At 41.6% G+C, this 15,490-nt stretch overlaps 1 protein-coding gene across 2 annotated transcripts in view; it reads left to right on the top strand.

Moving 5' to 3' along the window:
• The window catches only part of HMGCR (3-hydroxy-3-methylglutaryl-CoA reductase), a 77,911-nt gene that overhangs the window by 42,119 nt on the left and 20,302 nt on the right, over nt 1–15,490 (top strand). For both annotated transcript variants that reach the window (XR_013624098.1, XM_068122537.2), the window contains exons 5-14: nt 2,143–2,227; nt 2,317–2,422; nt 4,026–4,132; nt 8,308–8,427; nt 8,537–8,703; nt 8,814–9,037; nt 9,176–9,363; nt 9,523–9,717; nt 12,219–12,377; nt 12,522–12,679. Coding sequence is in view for 1 of the 2 variants with exons in the window: in XM_068122537.2 (XP_067978638.2) it covers nt 2,143–2,227; nt 2,317–2,422; nt 4,026–4,132; nt 8,308–8,427; nt 8,537–8,703; nt 8,814–9,037; nt 9,176–9,363; nt 9,523–9,717; nt 12,219–12,377; nt 12,522–12,679 (1,509 nt within the window). In the remaining variant the exon portion in view is untranslated. The remainder of the gene's footprint in view (nt 1–2,142; nt 2,228–2,316; nt 2,423–4,025; nt 4,133–8,307; nt 8,428–8,536; nt 8,704–8,813; nt 9,038–9,175; nt 9,364–9,522; nt 9,718–12,218; nt 12,378–12,521; nt 12,680–15,490) is intronic.

The raw sequence follows: 15,490 nt of genomic DNA, 5'->3' as shown, positions 1-15,490 counted from the left end.
TTGTAGTCCATTGTATAATTTAATTAAACATAAATGCAAATTTCGCATGTGGAAAAAGTAAGTACACCCTTGGCTCTAATAGGTGGTATTGCCCCCTTTGGCAGAAACAACCTCAAATAGGCATTTCTTTTAACTGTCTACCAGTCTCTGACATCGACTGGGAGAAATTTTTGCCCACTCCTCCATGCAGAATTCTCTCAGCTGTGCGATGTTTGACGGGTTTCTTGCATGCACAACAACAACATGCATTTTAAGGCAATTTTCCCTACTAAAGCGGGGGTTAGCCTTGCGGTCCCCATGACAATCTTCTCCATCTTGCCCTATTTTCTGCATCTCTCCTTGTTAACCCCCTTGCCCGCATTTCTTCTTCCACCATCTTTAGCCAAGTCTTTCTCGGTCTTCCCCGTCCTCTACTTCCTTCTACATTAACTTCCATCACTCTTCTCAACCAGTCACTTTCATCCTTTCTCAACACGACCAAACCATCTCAACCTGTTCCTCTTCACATTTTATTCACAGTATATTTTTGTTTCTTGCATGCACAGCTCGTTTCAAATCCCCCCACAACATCTCGATGGGATTTAGATCCGGGCTTTGACTTGGCCATTCCAGAACCCTCCATTTCTTTATTTTCAGGTATTCCTTGTTGGATTTACTGGTGTGTTTAGGGTCATTGTCATGTTGCAAGGTCCACCTTCGGTTGAGCTTCAACTTCCCGACAGATGGCCTCACATTATCCTCAAGCACCCTCTGGTACAATGAAGAATTCATAGTGGATACTATGATGGTGAGCTGCCCAGGCCCTGATGCAGCAAAGCTGCCCCAAACCATAATATTTCCACCACCATGCTTTACAGTTGGTATCAGGCTCTTGTGGTCAAATGCTGTCTTTGTTTTTCACCAAACATGTCTTCTGGTACTGCGGCCAAATAGCTCTACCTTTGACTCATCTGTCCAGAGCACATTGTTCCAGAAGTGCTGGTCTTTGCCTCGGTGTTCATTGGCAAACTTTAGTCTTGCCCTGATATTCTTTCTGGACAGCAAAGGTTTCCTCGTGGCACACCTCCCATGTGGATCAAATTTGTGCAGCCTCTTTCTAATGGTAGACTCGTGCACTTTGACATCAACAGTGGCAAGAGCTACCTGTCGGTCTCGTGATGACATTCTGGGGTTCTTAGAGACTTCTTTCAGCATCTTGCGGTCTGCTCTCGTGCTGAACTTGCTGGGGCGGCCTGGCCTGAACAAGTTTGCAGTTCTTTGGAATCTTCTCCACTTGTAGATGATCTTCTGGACAGTCGAATGATTGATTTCAAATTGTTTGGAGATATTTTTAAATCCCTTCCCAGACTCGTAGGCATCTATAGCCTTCTTTCTGAAGGCCTCAGAGAGCTCTTTTGATTTAGGCATGGTGACGCCGCCACATTTCAACAACAAAGAGCAAACCAAACTAAATGTCAGGTTTAAATAAGACAGGTTCCTCCAAGATCCTCTCCAATATTGTTCTAATCATTTGCACCTGAGCTGGTGCACCTGATTCTAATTTTAGGTATTTGAAGTCGTGATAAATGTAGGGGTGTACTTACTTTTTCCACATGCGAAATTTGCATTTATGTTTATTTAAATTATATACAATGGACTACAAAATGTAAATGTTTCATGATATTTGTTATATTATATCACCTTTATCTATCAATATTGTTGAAATGAAGATCAAATAGCTGTATGTTGAAATATGTTGAAAAAGTCAAAACTTTACATGGGGTGTACTTACTTTTTCACGTGACTATATATATATATATATGAACAAGGAAAAAAGTAGCCAAAACACAAAATGTATTCGCTTAATAACATAAATAACATAAAAAATATAGCAACACACACACACCCACACATTCCTACCCATACATACAAACCTACAAGTTTCCCCCCTGGAATCCTAAAATTTCGCCCAGTTTGGGAAATGCTGGTTTAGACTGTAGTGAGGCAATCAAAACTTTCTGGGCCAATACATTTTATCATTTCATTCGTCCTAATGTGAAGCTTTCGTTGAATGGTCAAATAAAATGTCACATTATTTTAGTTGTATAATGTAATGCATATTGGTTTGATAAATATTTTATAATTGATTCTTCTTCTTTCCAGTGAGGCTTTGCCCTTTTTCCTTCTCCTGATTGATTTGTCCAAAGCGAGTGCACTCACCAAGTTTGCTCTCAGTGCCAACACACAGGTAAATCTCCGTTCCTTGCAATCCTGCTTGCTGAACCATTGCACCAACATAAAATATTGAGTATGCTAACCCACCAAACTTCACATCAGGAGGAGGTGAGGGAGAATATTGCACGAGGCATGGCGTTTCTTGGGCCCACGATAACCCTGGGTGCCCTGGTGGAGAGCTTGGTCATTGGTGTTGGGACGCTGTCAGGTGTGTGTGCATGTTATTACCTTCGCAAAAGCGGAAGGTTATGTTTTGATCGCTGTGTATTTATTTGTATGTCTGTGTGTGTGTATGTTAATCGCATAACTCAAAAAGTATTCAACCGAATTGCATGAAATTTGGTGGGATGATTGGTTATTATACGGGACACATTTGATTAGATTTTGGGAAACAGATTTGCTCAAATTCTGACTATTTTTAACTCGATCGTATTTCACTCAAAGTTATGAGCGACTGAAGAAGAAGATGTCCATCCAGGACGTCATCACTATAACGCGATCTCCCGCGATCATTTCAACCTCAAAAAAAATTATAATAGCAGATTTGACAATAGATGAGGCATATTAACAAACGAATGAAACAGATTTGCTCAAATTCTGACTATTTTTAACTCGATCGTATTTCACTCAAAGTTATGCGCGACTGAAGAAGAAGATGTCCATCCAGGACGTCATCACTATAACGCGATCTCCCGCAATCATTTCAACCTCAAATGAAATTCAAATTGCAGATTTGTCAATCGGGGAGGCATATTAACAGACGAATGAAACAGATTTGCTCAAATTCTGATTTTTAAAAATCGATCGCATTTCACATAAAGTTTCACATCGCATACACTCCCATGCCAAGTACAGAACAGTAGCTGCGGCGAAGGTATGCGCTCTACCGAGTGCCCGGATTCTAGTTTGAGACTGTTAGTGGTTTACATCAAGCAAAATATTCAGGTTTACCTTGTATATCTCACTATAATGTTTTCATTATATAGGATTTTGAGTATTTTCTTCTTTATATTTGTGGCTTATTCCCTCCGCCACCAAAGGTGGATGGAGGTTATGTTTTCACCCCTGTCTGTCTGTTTGTCCATTTGTTTGTGAACAAAAAATCTCAAAACGTTGTGGACGGATTCGGACGAAATTTGGCAGATATGTAGCGTATGTGACAAGGACAAAATGATTAGATTTTGGTGAAGATTCAGATTCGGCTACTATAATTTTTAAGTGATTCTTCACCATTGGGAGATAGGGTCAAAAACGATACATAGCAGGATATCTCAAAATGTTGTGGACGGATTTGGACGAAACTTGGCGGACCGGTTGGGTGTCTGACAAGAACGATTTAATTCGATTTTGGTGAAGATCTGAGTGTGGATTCGGATATGAGAATTATTTAATATTTTAAGTGATTCTTCACCATTGGGAGATGAGGCCAAAAACGATACATAGCAGGATATCCCAAAAAGTTATGGATGGATTTGGACGGAACTTGTTGGACAGGTTGTGTGTGTGACATGGAAGCATCGATTCAATTTTGGTGAAGATCTAGATCCGGATCCCCAGCTAGTAGAATTTTAAAGTGATTCTTCACCATTGACTGATATGGCCAACCAGGTGGAGGTATGTTCTCTACTGAGTGCCGTTCTAGTTCGGTATCTGTTTTATAAATCGGCCATTTTATTTAATAATACAGTATGTTATCGTTTCGTCATTTGTCTGTGTTCATCATGAGATGATGTGAGTTTTTATGGTTGGTGTTCAGAAGAACTCATGAAGTTATGTTACTGTTTACATTATAACTGTATGTGTGACTCCAGGAATGCGGCAGCTGGAAATCATGTGCTCTTTTGGATGCCTCTCTATTTTGGCAAATTACTTCGTGTTCATGACGTTCTTCCCTGCCTGTGTATCACTCGTTTTAGAGGTGAGTGCGAGTTTCCTCGAATGGCACTCTGCTCTTCATGTGCTTAATGGAATTTGTACATTTATCCTTGAATGGAGTAAGTAAGCATAGTACTGTCAATTAATATACAAGAGGGCCTCGTCATTCGTGGGGGTTGTGGTCTTGAAACTCCCCGTGCATTGCAAATTGTTGAAGTGCACACTTAAGGGGTAATTGAGAAAATAGCGTTAGGGACTTCAACGTAAAAATTTGTCACCCCTTTTTGCAAAATTGTACCGTTAATTAACGTACTTGTGCATTGCTTTTGTGCTATTTATCTTCATGACTAAAAGTTTAAAAAAATAAACATAGCATTATTTTCTTGTGTTAAGATCATAAAACAAAGTTTATTTTCTTTAGTTATTACGGTTATGAAACTTACCTTGAATAATAATGATGATAGACAATCCAATATGGCGATGTTTATGATGGTGATGATGAAGATGAGTTGATGGAGTTGTTGCATAGGCCTAGACTGTTCTCTTGAACAATCCCGCTTCACGGAGACAGCCGATTGATCTCCGTGTACCCCGTCTTCACAAACTCAGGGCCACGACACACACACACACACACACACACACACACACAGAAAGAAAAAGAAAGTTAGAGGTGTGTACTATACATCGGTCTAATTTTTTGAAAGTTTTTTTTTCAGAATGAAACTATCGTCGAGGACGTCTTCAAAAACGGAAAGTGGCAATACTCAAAGATCAACAACAAAGAATAGCTAAATGTTTAATATCGAATATATAATCTGTAAGTTCACAATCATGAAGTAAGTAAACCAGTGTTCTATTAAGTGTTGATTTTAATGTCTGGCAAGTTCGAAAGTTATTCTACTAATGAAAAAAATTATACCGGTAATTGAATGGACTTGTGCACGATCGTCGTTCGACGACGGACGGAGAGACTGCCGCTTCATAAAACAATCTCCCCATCCACGTGACGCCTTGAAAGTGACCATGTTTGGCAGAGTCTTCGCAAGAATGACGGCTTTCACACGCACCTCTGAAATACTGACACCGCTGCCTTTTTGCCGACGATCTATGACCCAATCGAGCTCGGGATGGGCAGCCGCATGTCCCCGTTCGGCCATTTTGCTTCGTGGGAGCGACTGCAGACGCTCCTTCTGTCGTCTCCATAGTCTGATGTTCACCTCAGATATTCTGTCGAATTCCCACCCAGCAGCTCTGTTGCCGTGATCTTCAGCGTATCGAACAATGTTTCGTTTTTGAGCCGCGGCGTATGATCGTCGTCGAGAACTCATGGTTAATTACGGGAAGAAAACTAGTGGGAATAGAAGTCGCTGGTAAATGTTATGAACAACCAAATGAAGCTGTTAAAGAACACTTGGGTTCTATAATAAAATATAGCCAATTATCAGCGACTTGAGTACCACGTGATTGTCGTCCGACAATAGGCTAAGTGTTGCTTCGTTTGATTGCTATCCGACTTCAGCCATTTATTTAATATGTTCTGCTATGTTTAAACTTTGCGCAATAACCACTGAACATCGTGATTGATACGATTTACGACTGTCGTAAATTTAGTTCCTAGACCTGCCGTGATATTCTTTCATTAGCGCCGCTCTGTTCAACTATTAAGAAATCGTGGCCGACAGTCGTGGTTGAGACGGACCTCGCCGTTTTTGACAGATGTAATAACATGTTTTACATCTATTTTTTTTTCATTTGAGTGCTGAAATGGGGGTGCGTATTATATGTATATATATATATATATATATATATATACATATATATATATATACATACAACAGCAGTGGGCTGTTGACGCGTTATCAACGGAGGTCCGTGGTTCGAGCCCCGCATTGAGTCAGAATATTTTCACACTCAGCCCCTCGCAGGAATTTGATTCCTGTTTCTAAAAAAAAAAAAAATATATATATATATATATATATATATATATATATATATCTATAGATTTTTACACCGCGACAAGTACAAGTTGGGGTTGCGCGGTATGCACAAGTGTGTGTTATAGTCTAAGTTTTATGGTAAAATGTATTTTGTCACCACAGATTTGCCTTCTTAACCATATTAACAGTTGCAGCCTTAATCACGCGTAGCTTGGCAGACTCCATTAAGTTGTTTCCACCCGATTTTAACCCTTTGATGACCCTTTCCTTCATCCTGACCTGTGGAGCAAAATTTCCCCTTCCTCCATGCTATTGATGAAGCTTGCTTTAATATTGTTGTCATGTCTCCACTGTCGCTGGTGTTGGGCTAGCGGCTAGGGTGCCGGCTTGGGATCCTAGGATCCTGGGTTTGAATCTCGGTCGATCGCTGAATTAACGCCAGGGGGGTTGACTCAGCCTGTCATCCTTCCGAGGTCGACTAATTGAGTACCAGTTCACTGGTAATTCCCTGTGTGTCGTAAAAAGGCAACAAACAGGGTTGGCGGCAGGAAGGGCATCCGGCCGTAAAACATTGCTTCAAAAAGGGGACCAAAAAAACAACAACAACCACGGTCCCCGAAAAAGGCCAACCCCCGCTTGCGGGGAAAAATGGCCTCTAAAGGTGGTTTTTTTTTCTCCACTAATGCTTTCACATGTTTATAATTTTTGATTGAAAAAAAAAAAAATCCCAGCAAACCACAATACTTGGGAATGAGATGGACGAGCGACAAAACAACACAAGAACGGCACTCGGTAGGGCGCATACCGACAGGCTGAACAGTTCACTTTTTGGATAACACTGATGGGCCTCGTTTTTGGCCCCATTTCACAATGGTGAAGAATGACTTTATGGATTTAAAAAAATCTCGTATCCGGATTCGGATCTTCACCAAAATCGAACCAATTTGTCATTGTCACACACCCAACCTGTCCACCAAATTTCGTAATCCATCAGCAACTTTTTTGAGATATTGTGTTCACAAATAGACAGGGGTGAAAACATAACCTCTGCCCACCTTCATGGTGGAGGTCTTACTACAGTCCTTGGACCAGTGATTGGTGTAGCAAGACATTTTTGTGACTATTTTGACCAAAAGTTGGTGCTTGTGGTTTTATTTTTTTCAACTTTATATATTTGTACTGTTCTTTTTCAAGTCAGTATTGTCTGCATTGAGGAAGATCTTGTTACTTGCTGTTCTGTGTGACAATTTTGAATTGCTTACTTTTTATGCCTCTGTCTAAGTCGACGGAGGCATTATATTTTCAGGTTGTCCGTCCGACTGTGCGTCCTTCCGTCATAGGTTTTCGTTACCGCGATAACTTGAGAACGGCTGAAGGGATATTAGTCAAACTTTGTGCAGGTATGTGTAATGAGGTAAAGATGAACCCATTCGATTTTGGGCTCACGAGGTCAAAGGTAAAGGTTAGGTAAAAATCCTGTTACCGCGATAACTTGTGAACCAATAATGGGATTCTCACCAAATTTGGTAGACTTATGTAGAATGATGTAAAGATGGATTGATTCGATTTTTGAGGCAAGAGGTGAAAGGTCAAAGGTCAAAGTCTGTAATATGTCTATAACTTGAGAACGGCTGAAGTGATCCAATTCAAACTTGGTACAGGTATGTATAATGATGTAAAGATTAACTGATTCGATTTTGGGGTCCCGAGGTCAAAGGCCAAAAGTTATTCCATGTAAAAACGTGAAAACTTGTGAAAAACTGAAGGGATTTAAATAAAGACGTGGTACAGGTATGTATCATGATGTAAACATGAACTGATTAAATTTAGGGATCAAGAGGTCAAAGTCCAAAGGTCAGAGGTCATGTTATGTTAAAATCCTGTTACCACGATAACTTGTGAAACAGTGATGGGATTCTCACCAAATTTGGTACACTTATGTAGAGTGATGTAACAATGAACTGATTAAATTTGGGGGTCAAGAGGTCAAAGGTCAGAGGTCATGTCAGGTAAAAATGTGATAACTTGAGAACAGCTGAATGGGTTTAAATCAAACTTGGTACAAGTATTATAATGATGTAATAATGTGGGCGGAAGCATATCTGTCGACATCGTGACGTCGAAGAGTGTCGTTCTCGTTCATCTTCAAATCATGCCACAAGCTCCACTCCTCTCTTCCCCTCCCCCCACTAAAACTCAGCACTGTGACTTTACTTGATTATTGCAATTAGTAGAGTATATTGTGACTTGCTGGAGACGTGTATAACATTTGTGTTTGCAGTTGTCACGGGAGCGGCGAGAAGGCAGGCCCATCTGGCAACTGAGCCAACTAGCGCAGGTCCTGCAGGAGGAGGAGGATAATAAGCCAAATCCTGTGGCACAGCGAGTGAAGATTATCATGGTGTGCTGGGGCTTTGATATCTGATGTTGACATGTGGCTTCATCAAAAGGTGATTGTTATTGTTGAACTTTCTTGACCACCCTATGATCACCTGTCTTTGTTCCCACAGTCCCTGGGTTTGGCACTGGTTCATGTTCACAGTCGCTGGGTAGCTGAACCACACAATTCCGCCACAGATACTGCCAAGGACATGCTGTCGACAACTGATACCACCTTAGACATTCGACCCAAGATTGAAGCACCAGAGATTTCCTTGCTTTCATTCTTCTTTGACAGGTGGGCCTTTAGTAACTTTGGCAAGAAGCATGCTGGAATTATTTTGGATATTCCAGCAGATAATTTATTTAAATATACACCCCAAATAATGATTGCAACATTGTCTCTAGGTTTTTGAACATGGGCATTGAGGAGGTCATCACGCTCGGGTTGGCGTTGGTGCTGTCTGTAAAGTACATTTTCTTTGAGCGGATGGAGAATGAGGTGGTACTTCCGGAAAGTCATTTTATTGAGACCTTGCCTATGAGACCTGTGGGGAGTGAAAGCACGAAGAAGAATGGGCAAGAAGACACTCATCTGAACCAAACCTGGTCATCTTCAGCCAGCCATTTTGGTGCATTTGGTTTAGCCCCTTGAACCTTGCTTTTAATTGCATAATGTCCGAAATTATCTATATCTCTCGACAATTTTACTTTTAAGAACTGCACTTCACTCTTCCAACATTACAAATAACTGTTTTTTGTCTTTACAGCACCTGGAGAGACGACTGAAATGATAAAACCTGGGAAGAGTGAGACAGGGTATGCAGATGGTACCAAACCTATGTTTGTGCTTGGTAAAGACAATCCCCTGGATGTCCAGCCCTCACGTCCAGAGAAAGTTGTTTTGCCAACTCAGCCTCGTTCTTTGAAAGAATGCAAGGAAATATTCAACTCGGAGGTCAAGACACTTTCCAGTTTTCTGAAAAACCGTGCGGATGGGATGGGAGGGGAGGGGAGTGAGGGTGCTTTTTTGTGAGATTAGAGAAAATAAATATGAAATACTTTCTTGTGGTTGCAAAGTGCTACATGTGAACGTCCTGTTGTTGCACATTTGTAGAAGGGGCCACAATTCCTCTTGGACGAAGAGGTTATCAAGTTGGTACAAGCAAGGTTTGTTCCATCATACAAGCTGGAAAGCGCCTTGGAATGTCCAGAACGTGCTGTGGACATTCGCCGCCAGATGTTGGTGCCCCTGCTGCCCTCTCACTCCGCTCTTGAACATCTCCCCTTCAAAAACTATGATTACTCCCTGGTCAGTATCACACTTCATTGCACTGCTTCATTGTAATTTTGTCTGCAGTATTCACAGCCTAAGCTAATGTCATATTCGCAGCACATGACATGAATGCAGTAAGCGATCAAAGCTGCATCGATTGACTCACTTTTGTCTTGCTCAGAAGGGAGGTCATTGTGTTATCATGCTTGATGCATTAAAATTGGGTCATGTGTATTTATTTATTTATTTATTTATGTTGAAGGCTTCAGTCACGGATTATATAGTCCTCATCGAGGCCAGGCCTTAAATAAGAGCCTTATGGTAGGCCTTTGTTAATGACATAGCCCCAAAGCCATTGTAGGCTACACTTTCACTCTGAGCGTAGCTCGGCATGTTTGGTAAATTAAGTGCATAGCACAAACCATTCCAGGGTTTTTCTAATTTTTTTTGAGACAATTGCTGTTGGAAGCATTACATATTGGATTTGCCTGTTAAACAGGTTCACAGCTGTTTGTAATTTTAGGATCGTTTGGTTTTGGTGATCATTCTGTGAATAACTGACTCAACAATTACTCAAAGAAATGACCGATTTAAAGCGAAGGTGTACTGTCCTTGCTCGTAAACCAGGGATCGACGTGAACTTGTTTTTTTTCCGCGTGTCTACGGGACAGGTAGGTTTTAGATTTTATTTTCCCCTTCAACCGTTGCACCTGTCCACCTATTCGTACTGCGAGCACGTAGGACGATGCCATAGGTTTTCACCTGTGCAAGTGGTGGTTGGGTACAGTAGGCTCTCCAACGTCGTTGCGCATTAATGGCGCTAACCAATAGGGGAACACGTTTCTAACAACGTCGCGACATTTCCCTACAACATCGTCGATTCGCGTCAGTGCACCACATTTTTTTTTTCCTCTCTTCCACGCAGAATTAGAAACTACTTGCATCATCTCTCCCACCCACGCAGAACCTGTAATTAGGAACTACTGCTGGAACAGTATCTCAGGTGGTTGGTACAATATATAGTGTCTACTGTGTGTGCAAGGATGTAAAATTGGAGGTGGAAGAATCCCTCTCCTACCCACACCCTCTTGGTCTTTGTTCAGCATCCACCCGGTGAAGTTGCGCTCTTTTTTTATGAAGTGAATTTCTGCTAAATGTCAAGACATAGAGGCATTGGGGAGGTAGATACTGCTCAATCATTTTCTTCCTCGTAATAGCACACAAAAATATGTTTAAAAAAAAAGAAAAGTAAATGTAAACCTTTTTTTTTTTTCGACTTGGGACACGTTATTTACATTAGTTTAAATGGGAAAATTGCTTCCAACATCATTATTTCCTATAACGTCACACTTTAATGGCATTCTAGGAGGATTTACTGTATTAAAAGTCTTCCAAGTTGCTTGCTAATCACTGTGGCTTTACAAGAAAAAGAACTGCGTTTGGCATTAAGATGTCGAGTTTATTAAACTCCCAGGTGGTAAAATTGACCTGTCATTCAACAAGGCTCAAAGGTATCACTTGTCCAATGGACAAGATTGCCTGTCCCGGACAGTCATAAATGTCGATCCCTTATAATGGATTGAATGACATATCCTATGTTGGTTTATTTGTTTTATTTATTTCAGTCATTGGCAGTTTCTTTTCAATTTTCTTTTTTTCATACTTCTCATACTTATCATGCTAAAATAGGCAATTTGGTGTCTGTCTGCCGATTTTTGACCACGATACATATGGACGTTACTTATCCAATCTCAACCAAACTTCACAAGAGGACTAAGGGGCACACAATGAAGGTGGTAGCGAAGTAATTTGCCCCCACTTCCCAGGGGTGGTTTCTTTGCCAAGGGGGTTGCATGTTCAGCTGTATACCCGTGTTAAGATAGCTTTATCGTGACATTTTTCCAGTGACACTTTCGCCCCTCACACCCTAACCCCCGACACCCTTGCAGAAGTACATTTTATTATCGGGAAGTTAGAATGGTGAGGCACGGTCTGATCTTTTCAATGACCTGGCCTAACATAAGTAATTGTAATAATAATTGGCAATAATAATAAGGATAATAACATGACCCCCTGCTGCTCCCGGAGTGAGCAGGTGCACTAGTTTCAGAAAATCCAGCTCGTGATGCTGGGATTCCAGATTCAAATGCCATGTGCTGTGTTGATTTGTCCATACCTATATAAGATTCTCTGAGTCTTGCATCACTACGTAATAATTAATAAACATAAAATTCACGAGTTAATTTCTCCATGAACGATAAGCACAGAAACCCATGCACCACCATCTCAATGGTTAGCTCAAGCACAGGTATTGAAAACTATCTCGCACTATTTGATGTTAAAGTTGAGGTTGCAGATTGTGAAATGGTTACATCCCTTCATTGTCACAAAAAAACTATCGATGACAAAGGGAACTTTCCACTATACTTGCCAACATTAGCTGATGGATGTATTGCCAAAGCTCTGATGATGCGTTGTACAGTGTATAGTGGAATGCCTTTTTTTATTTATCTCTTGGAATCAATGTCTTTGAACAGGTCATGGGGACCTGCTGTGAGAACGTAATCGGCTACTTGCCTGTGCCTGTCGGGGTGGTGGGGCCGCTGCGTCTCGATGATCAGCTGTTCCATGTCCCCATTGCAACTACAGAAGGCTGCCTGGTTGCCAGCACCAATAGAGGCTGCCGTGCCATCATGGTATAAATGCCCTGGAGGAATGGAGGGGGGCAGGGTTGGATGGAGGAGGGGGAGGGATTGCAGTAATCTGATTGTAAATTTTTGGCATGGTCACTCAAAGTGAAAATTATAACGAAATGTCCAATATGTCCTTTGTGGTGGCAGCTTGGTGGTGGTGCATACAGTGCTGTGCTTGCGGATGGCATGACCCGAGGCCCAGTAGTGACTCTTCCCACAGCCATTCAGGCAGCCCACGTAAAAGCCTGGGTCGAGGATTCTGAAGGCTTCAGCTTCATTAAGGAGAAGTTTGATTCTACAAGCAGGTTTGGGATGGAGATTACTTTTCTTGTTTGTTTATCTCATGATGAAGTGCCTTTTGTTTGTTTGCTTACTTTCTTGTAGGAAAGAAGCTCATGGAAGAGCAAGGTAGAACTGGGACAGCAGGACAAATGTCATGGGAAAGAAGGAACAGGAAAAGAAGGATACAGGAAAAGAGGCGAGATATCACTGAAACGAGCAAGAAAATGTGTGTTGGGAAAGGTTAATGGGGATAATAAAGATCATGGATACGAGGTGGTGGTGCAATGCTTGATTGAAGTCCTGCAGGGAAGAGTGAGACAGAACAGCCTATCGGAAGATTATTCCATAGGTGGTAGAAGCGAGGAGTAAAAGAGTTGAGGTATGCAGTCATCTTAGATTATGGAAGACGAATCAGGAGGGAGTTGTTGGAAGAACGCGTGCATCCTTGAGTATATAAGGGAGTGTCGGTGGACAGAGGAGCAATATCGGAGAATAGACGATAGGAAACAAAGACCACTGCCCTGCCTGGAATGTGCGAGAGCAGCAAACCAGTCAGACAATGCTTAGGCCACATAATGGGAGATTGCAATAATTTTGAGAGCTTTAGATGCCACAAAATGCCGGAGAGACACAGGTAATTCTGGGGTCGCAATCTCAAATAAATTCACTCTCCTGCTGGCGCCTCCATTTTGGGTCCCTGGCCTGGAGAGAAGTCTGGCGTTGCTGCCCGATCGGCCATGGGCCATCCAAATGGGCTAGGAATGGTGTACTTCAGGCACCATTTAAAAGTGGTCTGACGACAGAGATCCATGCGGCTTATTCCTGTCAGACGGATTCGCCAACGTCGTGTGGTTCTTAAATCAGAGACCCAGTGAGTTTATGTGTATTACAAGGATTATATATAAAGTCGGACCCTGCTATTCATGGGGGATACATTCCTGGAAAATCCGCGAATAGCAAAACCCACGAATAGGGGGAGAATAGGGGGGCATTGTTTCAATGGAAAAAGGGAGGATAGGTTCCCAAGTCGCGAAAATCCACGAATAGAGAGGAACAAACCACGAATGGCGAGGCCAAAATCTGCAAATGGTGAGGCAAATCCCAAGAATGTCGACAATAATCCAAGAAGGTCGATGAAAGTCTCGGAAATGGCGAGACAAAACCTGCGAATGTCGACGAAAATCCACGAAGGTCGATGAAAATCCCATGAATGTATGTCGCGGCATTGTTTCAATGTGGAAAAGGGGAATACGTTAAAAGTTCTCGGCGGATCCTGATTCATGGAGGAAATTTTTTAAAGTTTAAAATGTTCTTGACTGCAAATGTACATGATTACAGTTTCACAAAAAAATGCTTACAAATAAAAAAAAACAACACCAGGTACCATTTCAAATTTATTGAAGGAATGCGTTTACAGTTTATTAAAAGTGCTTAACCACCTTAATCATACCGCACCGTGAAACAAAAAAAACGACAACACCAGGTACCAGGTGCCGTATCGAGCCTATCTGCTAATTTCAATAATAGATTTAATGAAGCATTTGCATTCTATAATTCGTGGGGTTGACTTGTTTTCGTCGCTGATGGAACATGCCCCGAAGTGTTTTCATTGTGGAACATCTCTGATGATGCTTTACCGTAAATTGCAAACTGTAATCAATTTAATGAAGCGTCTGCATTCTAGAATTCACGCAGTTGACTTGTTTACACATCTGGTGGGATATCCTGCGAAGCTCGCTTATAGTTTTGTTCCCGCTAAAGCCATGAAAACGCAAAGCACACTGCAGTGAATGTACTATACTGTACAGTACTGTATAAGCAGGTAATGCTCGCGGCTTGTATAAGATGTTTTTTTGCGTACGTCCAGCTGCTTTATGCATGGCTAGTGAAAGATGGGTTTTATAAATGTGTCAAGCTTGCAGCTCGTGAAAATCTTTTTTGCGCTTCTGAAAACCGTGAATTCGCGAAACAAGGCCGCGAATAGAAAAAGAACCCGCAAATTTGCAGGACATTTTTCCGCTAATAGAGAAACGGGTCGCATTTTATCGACCGTGAATAGCAGGGTCCGACTGTGTGTGTGTGTGTATGTACAGACTTGGCATTTAATATGGAATATTTTTTTTGTGGGGGTGAACTTACTTTTCAAGATGTCTGAGAACCAAAAGTTCATTGGAATTATGTTGAAATTATTCTAGATTTTGTTCATGTGACCTTTAAAAGAAACAAAAACCACATTTGACATTTTGAAACAAATAAATTGATCCTTGAAAGTGATGTAAACTGATATCGAACTCAATTCATGGACAGTACTGTGTTAAACTTCTGTACGTTTTCCAGAAGTATCTCTTTATTTTGCACATTAGCCAAAATTTTTTTAAACAAAAACAAAAGTTAAATTACGACTGGGATTACGGCCAGTAAAATTACAGTTCAGTACTTCGTGTAACCCCCACGAGCATTCGGGAGAGCACGTACACGTTGAGGCATGCTGTTCACGAGATTTGCCAAGGTTTGGACAGGAATCGCTTGCCATGCAGTGACAATAGCCTGCTGCAATTCACGCACAGAGCTGCTGGTCCAAGTGGTCGATTTGACGCGTTAATTCTGCCCACAAGTTCTCTATCGGATTCATATCCGGGGACATGGCAGGCCACTCCATATGCTCTACACCACGGTCAGCAAGAAAGTGTTGGATCATGCGAGCACGATGAGGCCGTGCATTGTCATCTTGGAAGACAGTTTCCTCGAAAGGCTGCACGAGCAAATGGAAGCAATGTTTCTTCCAGAATGGCCATGTACTTGAACTGGTTCAGGTTTACATTCAGAACAACCAG

This window comes from Myxine glutinosa, chromosome 7 (genome assembly GCF_964187855.1).
Source record: "Myxine glutinosa chromosome 7, kmMyxGlut1.1, whole genome shotgun sequence".
Taxonomy (NCBI): domain Eukaryota; kingdom Metazoa; phylum Chordata; class Myxini; order Myxiniformes; family Myxinidae; genus Myxine; species Myxine glutinosa.
The sequence above is the reverse complement of the archived record's forward strand: the minus strand, read 5'-3'. Positions and strand labels throughout refer to the sequence as shown.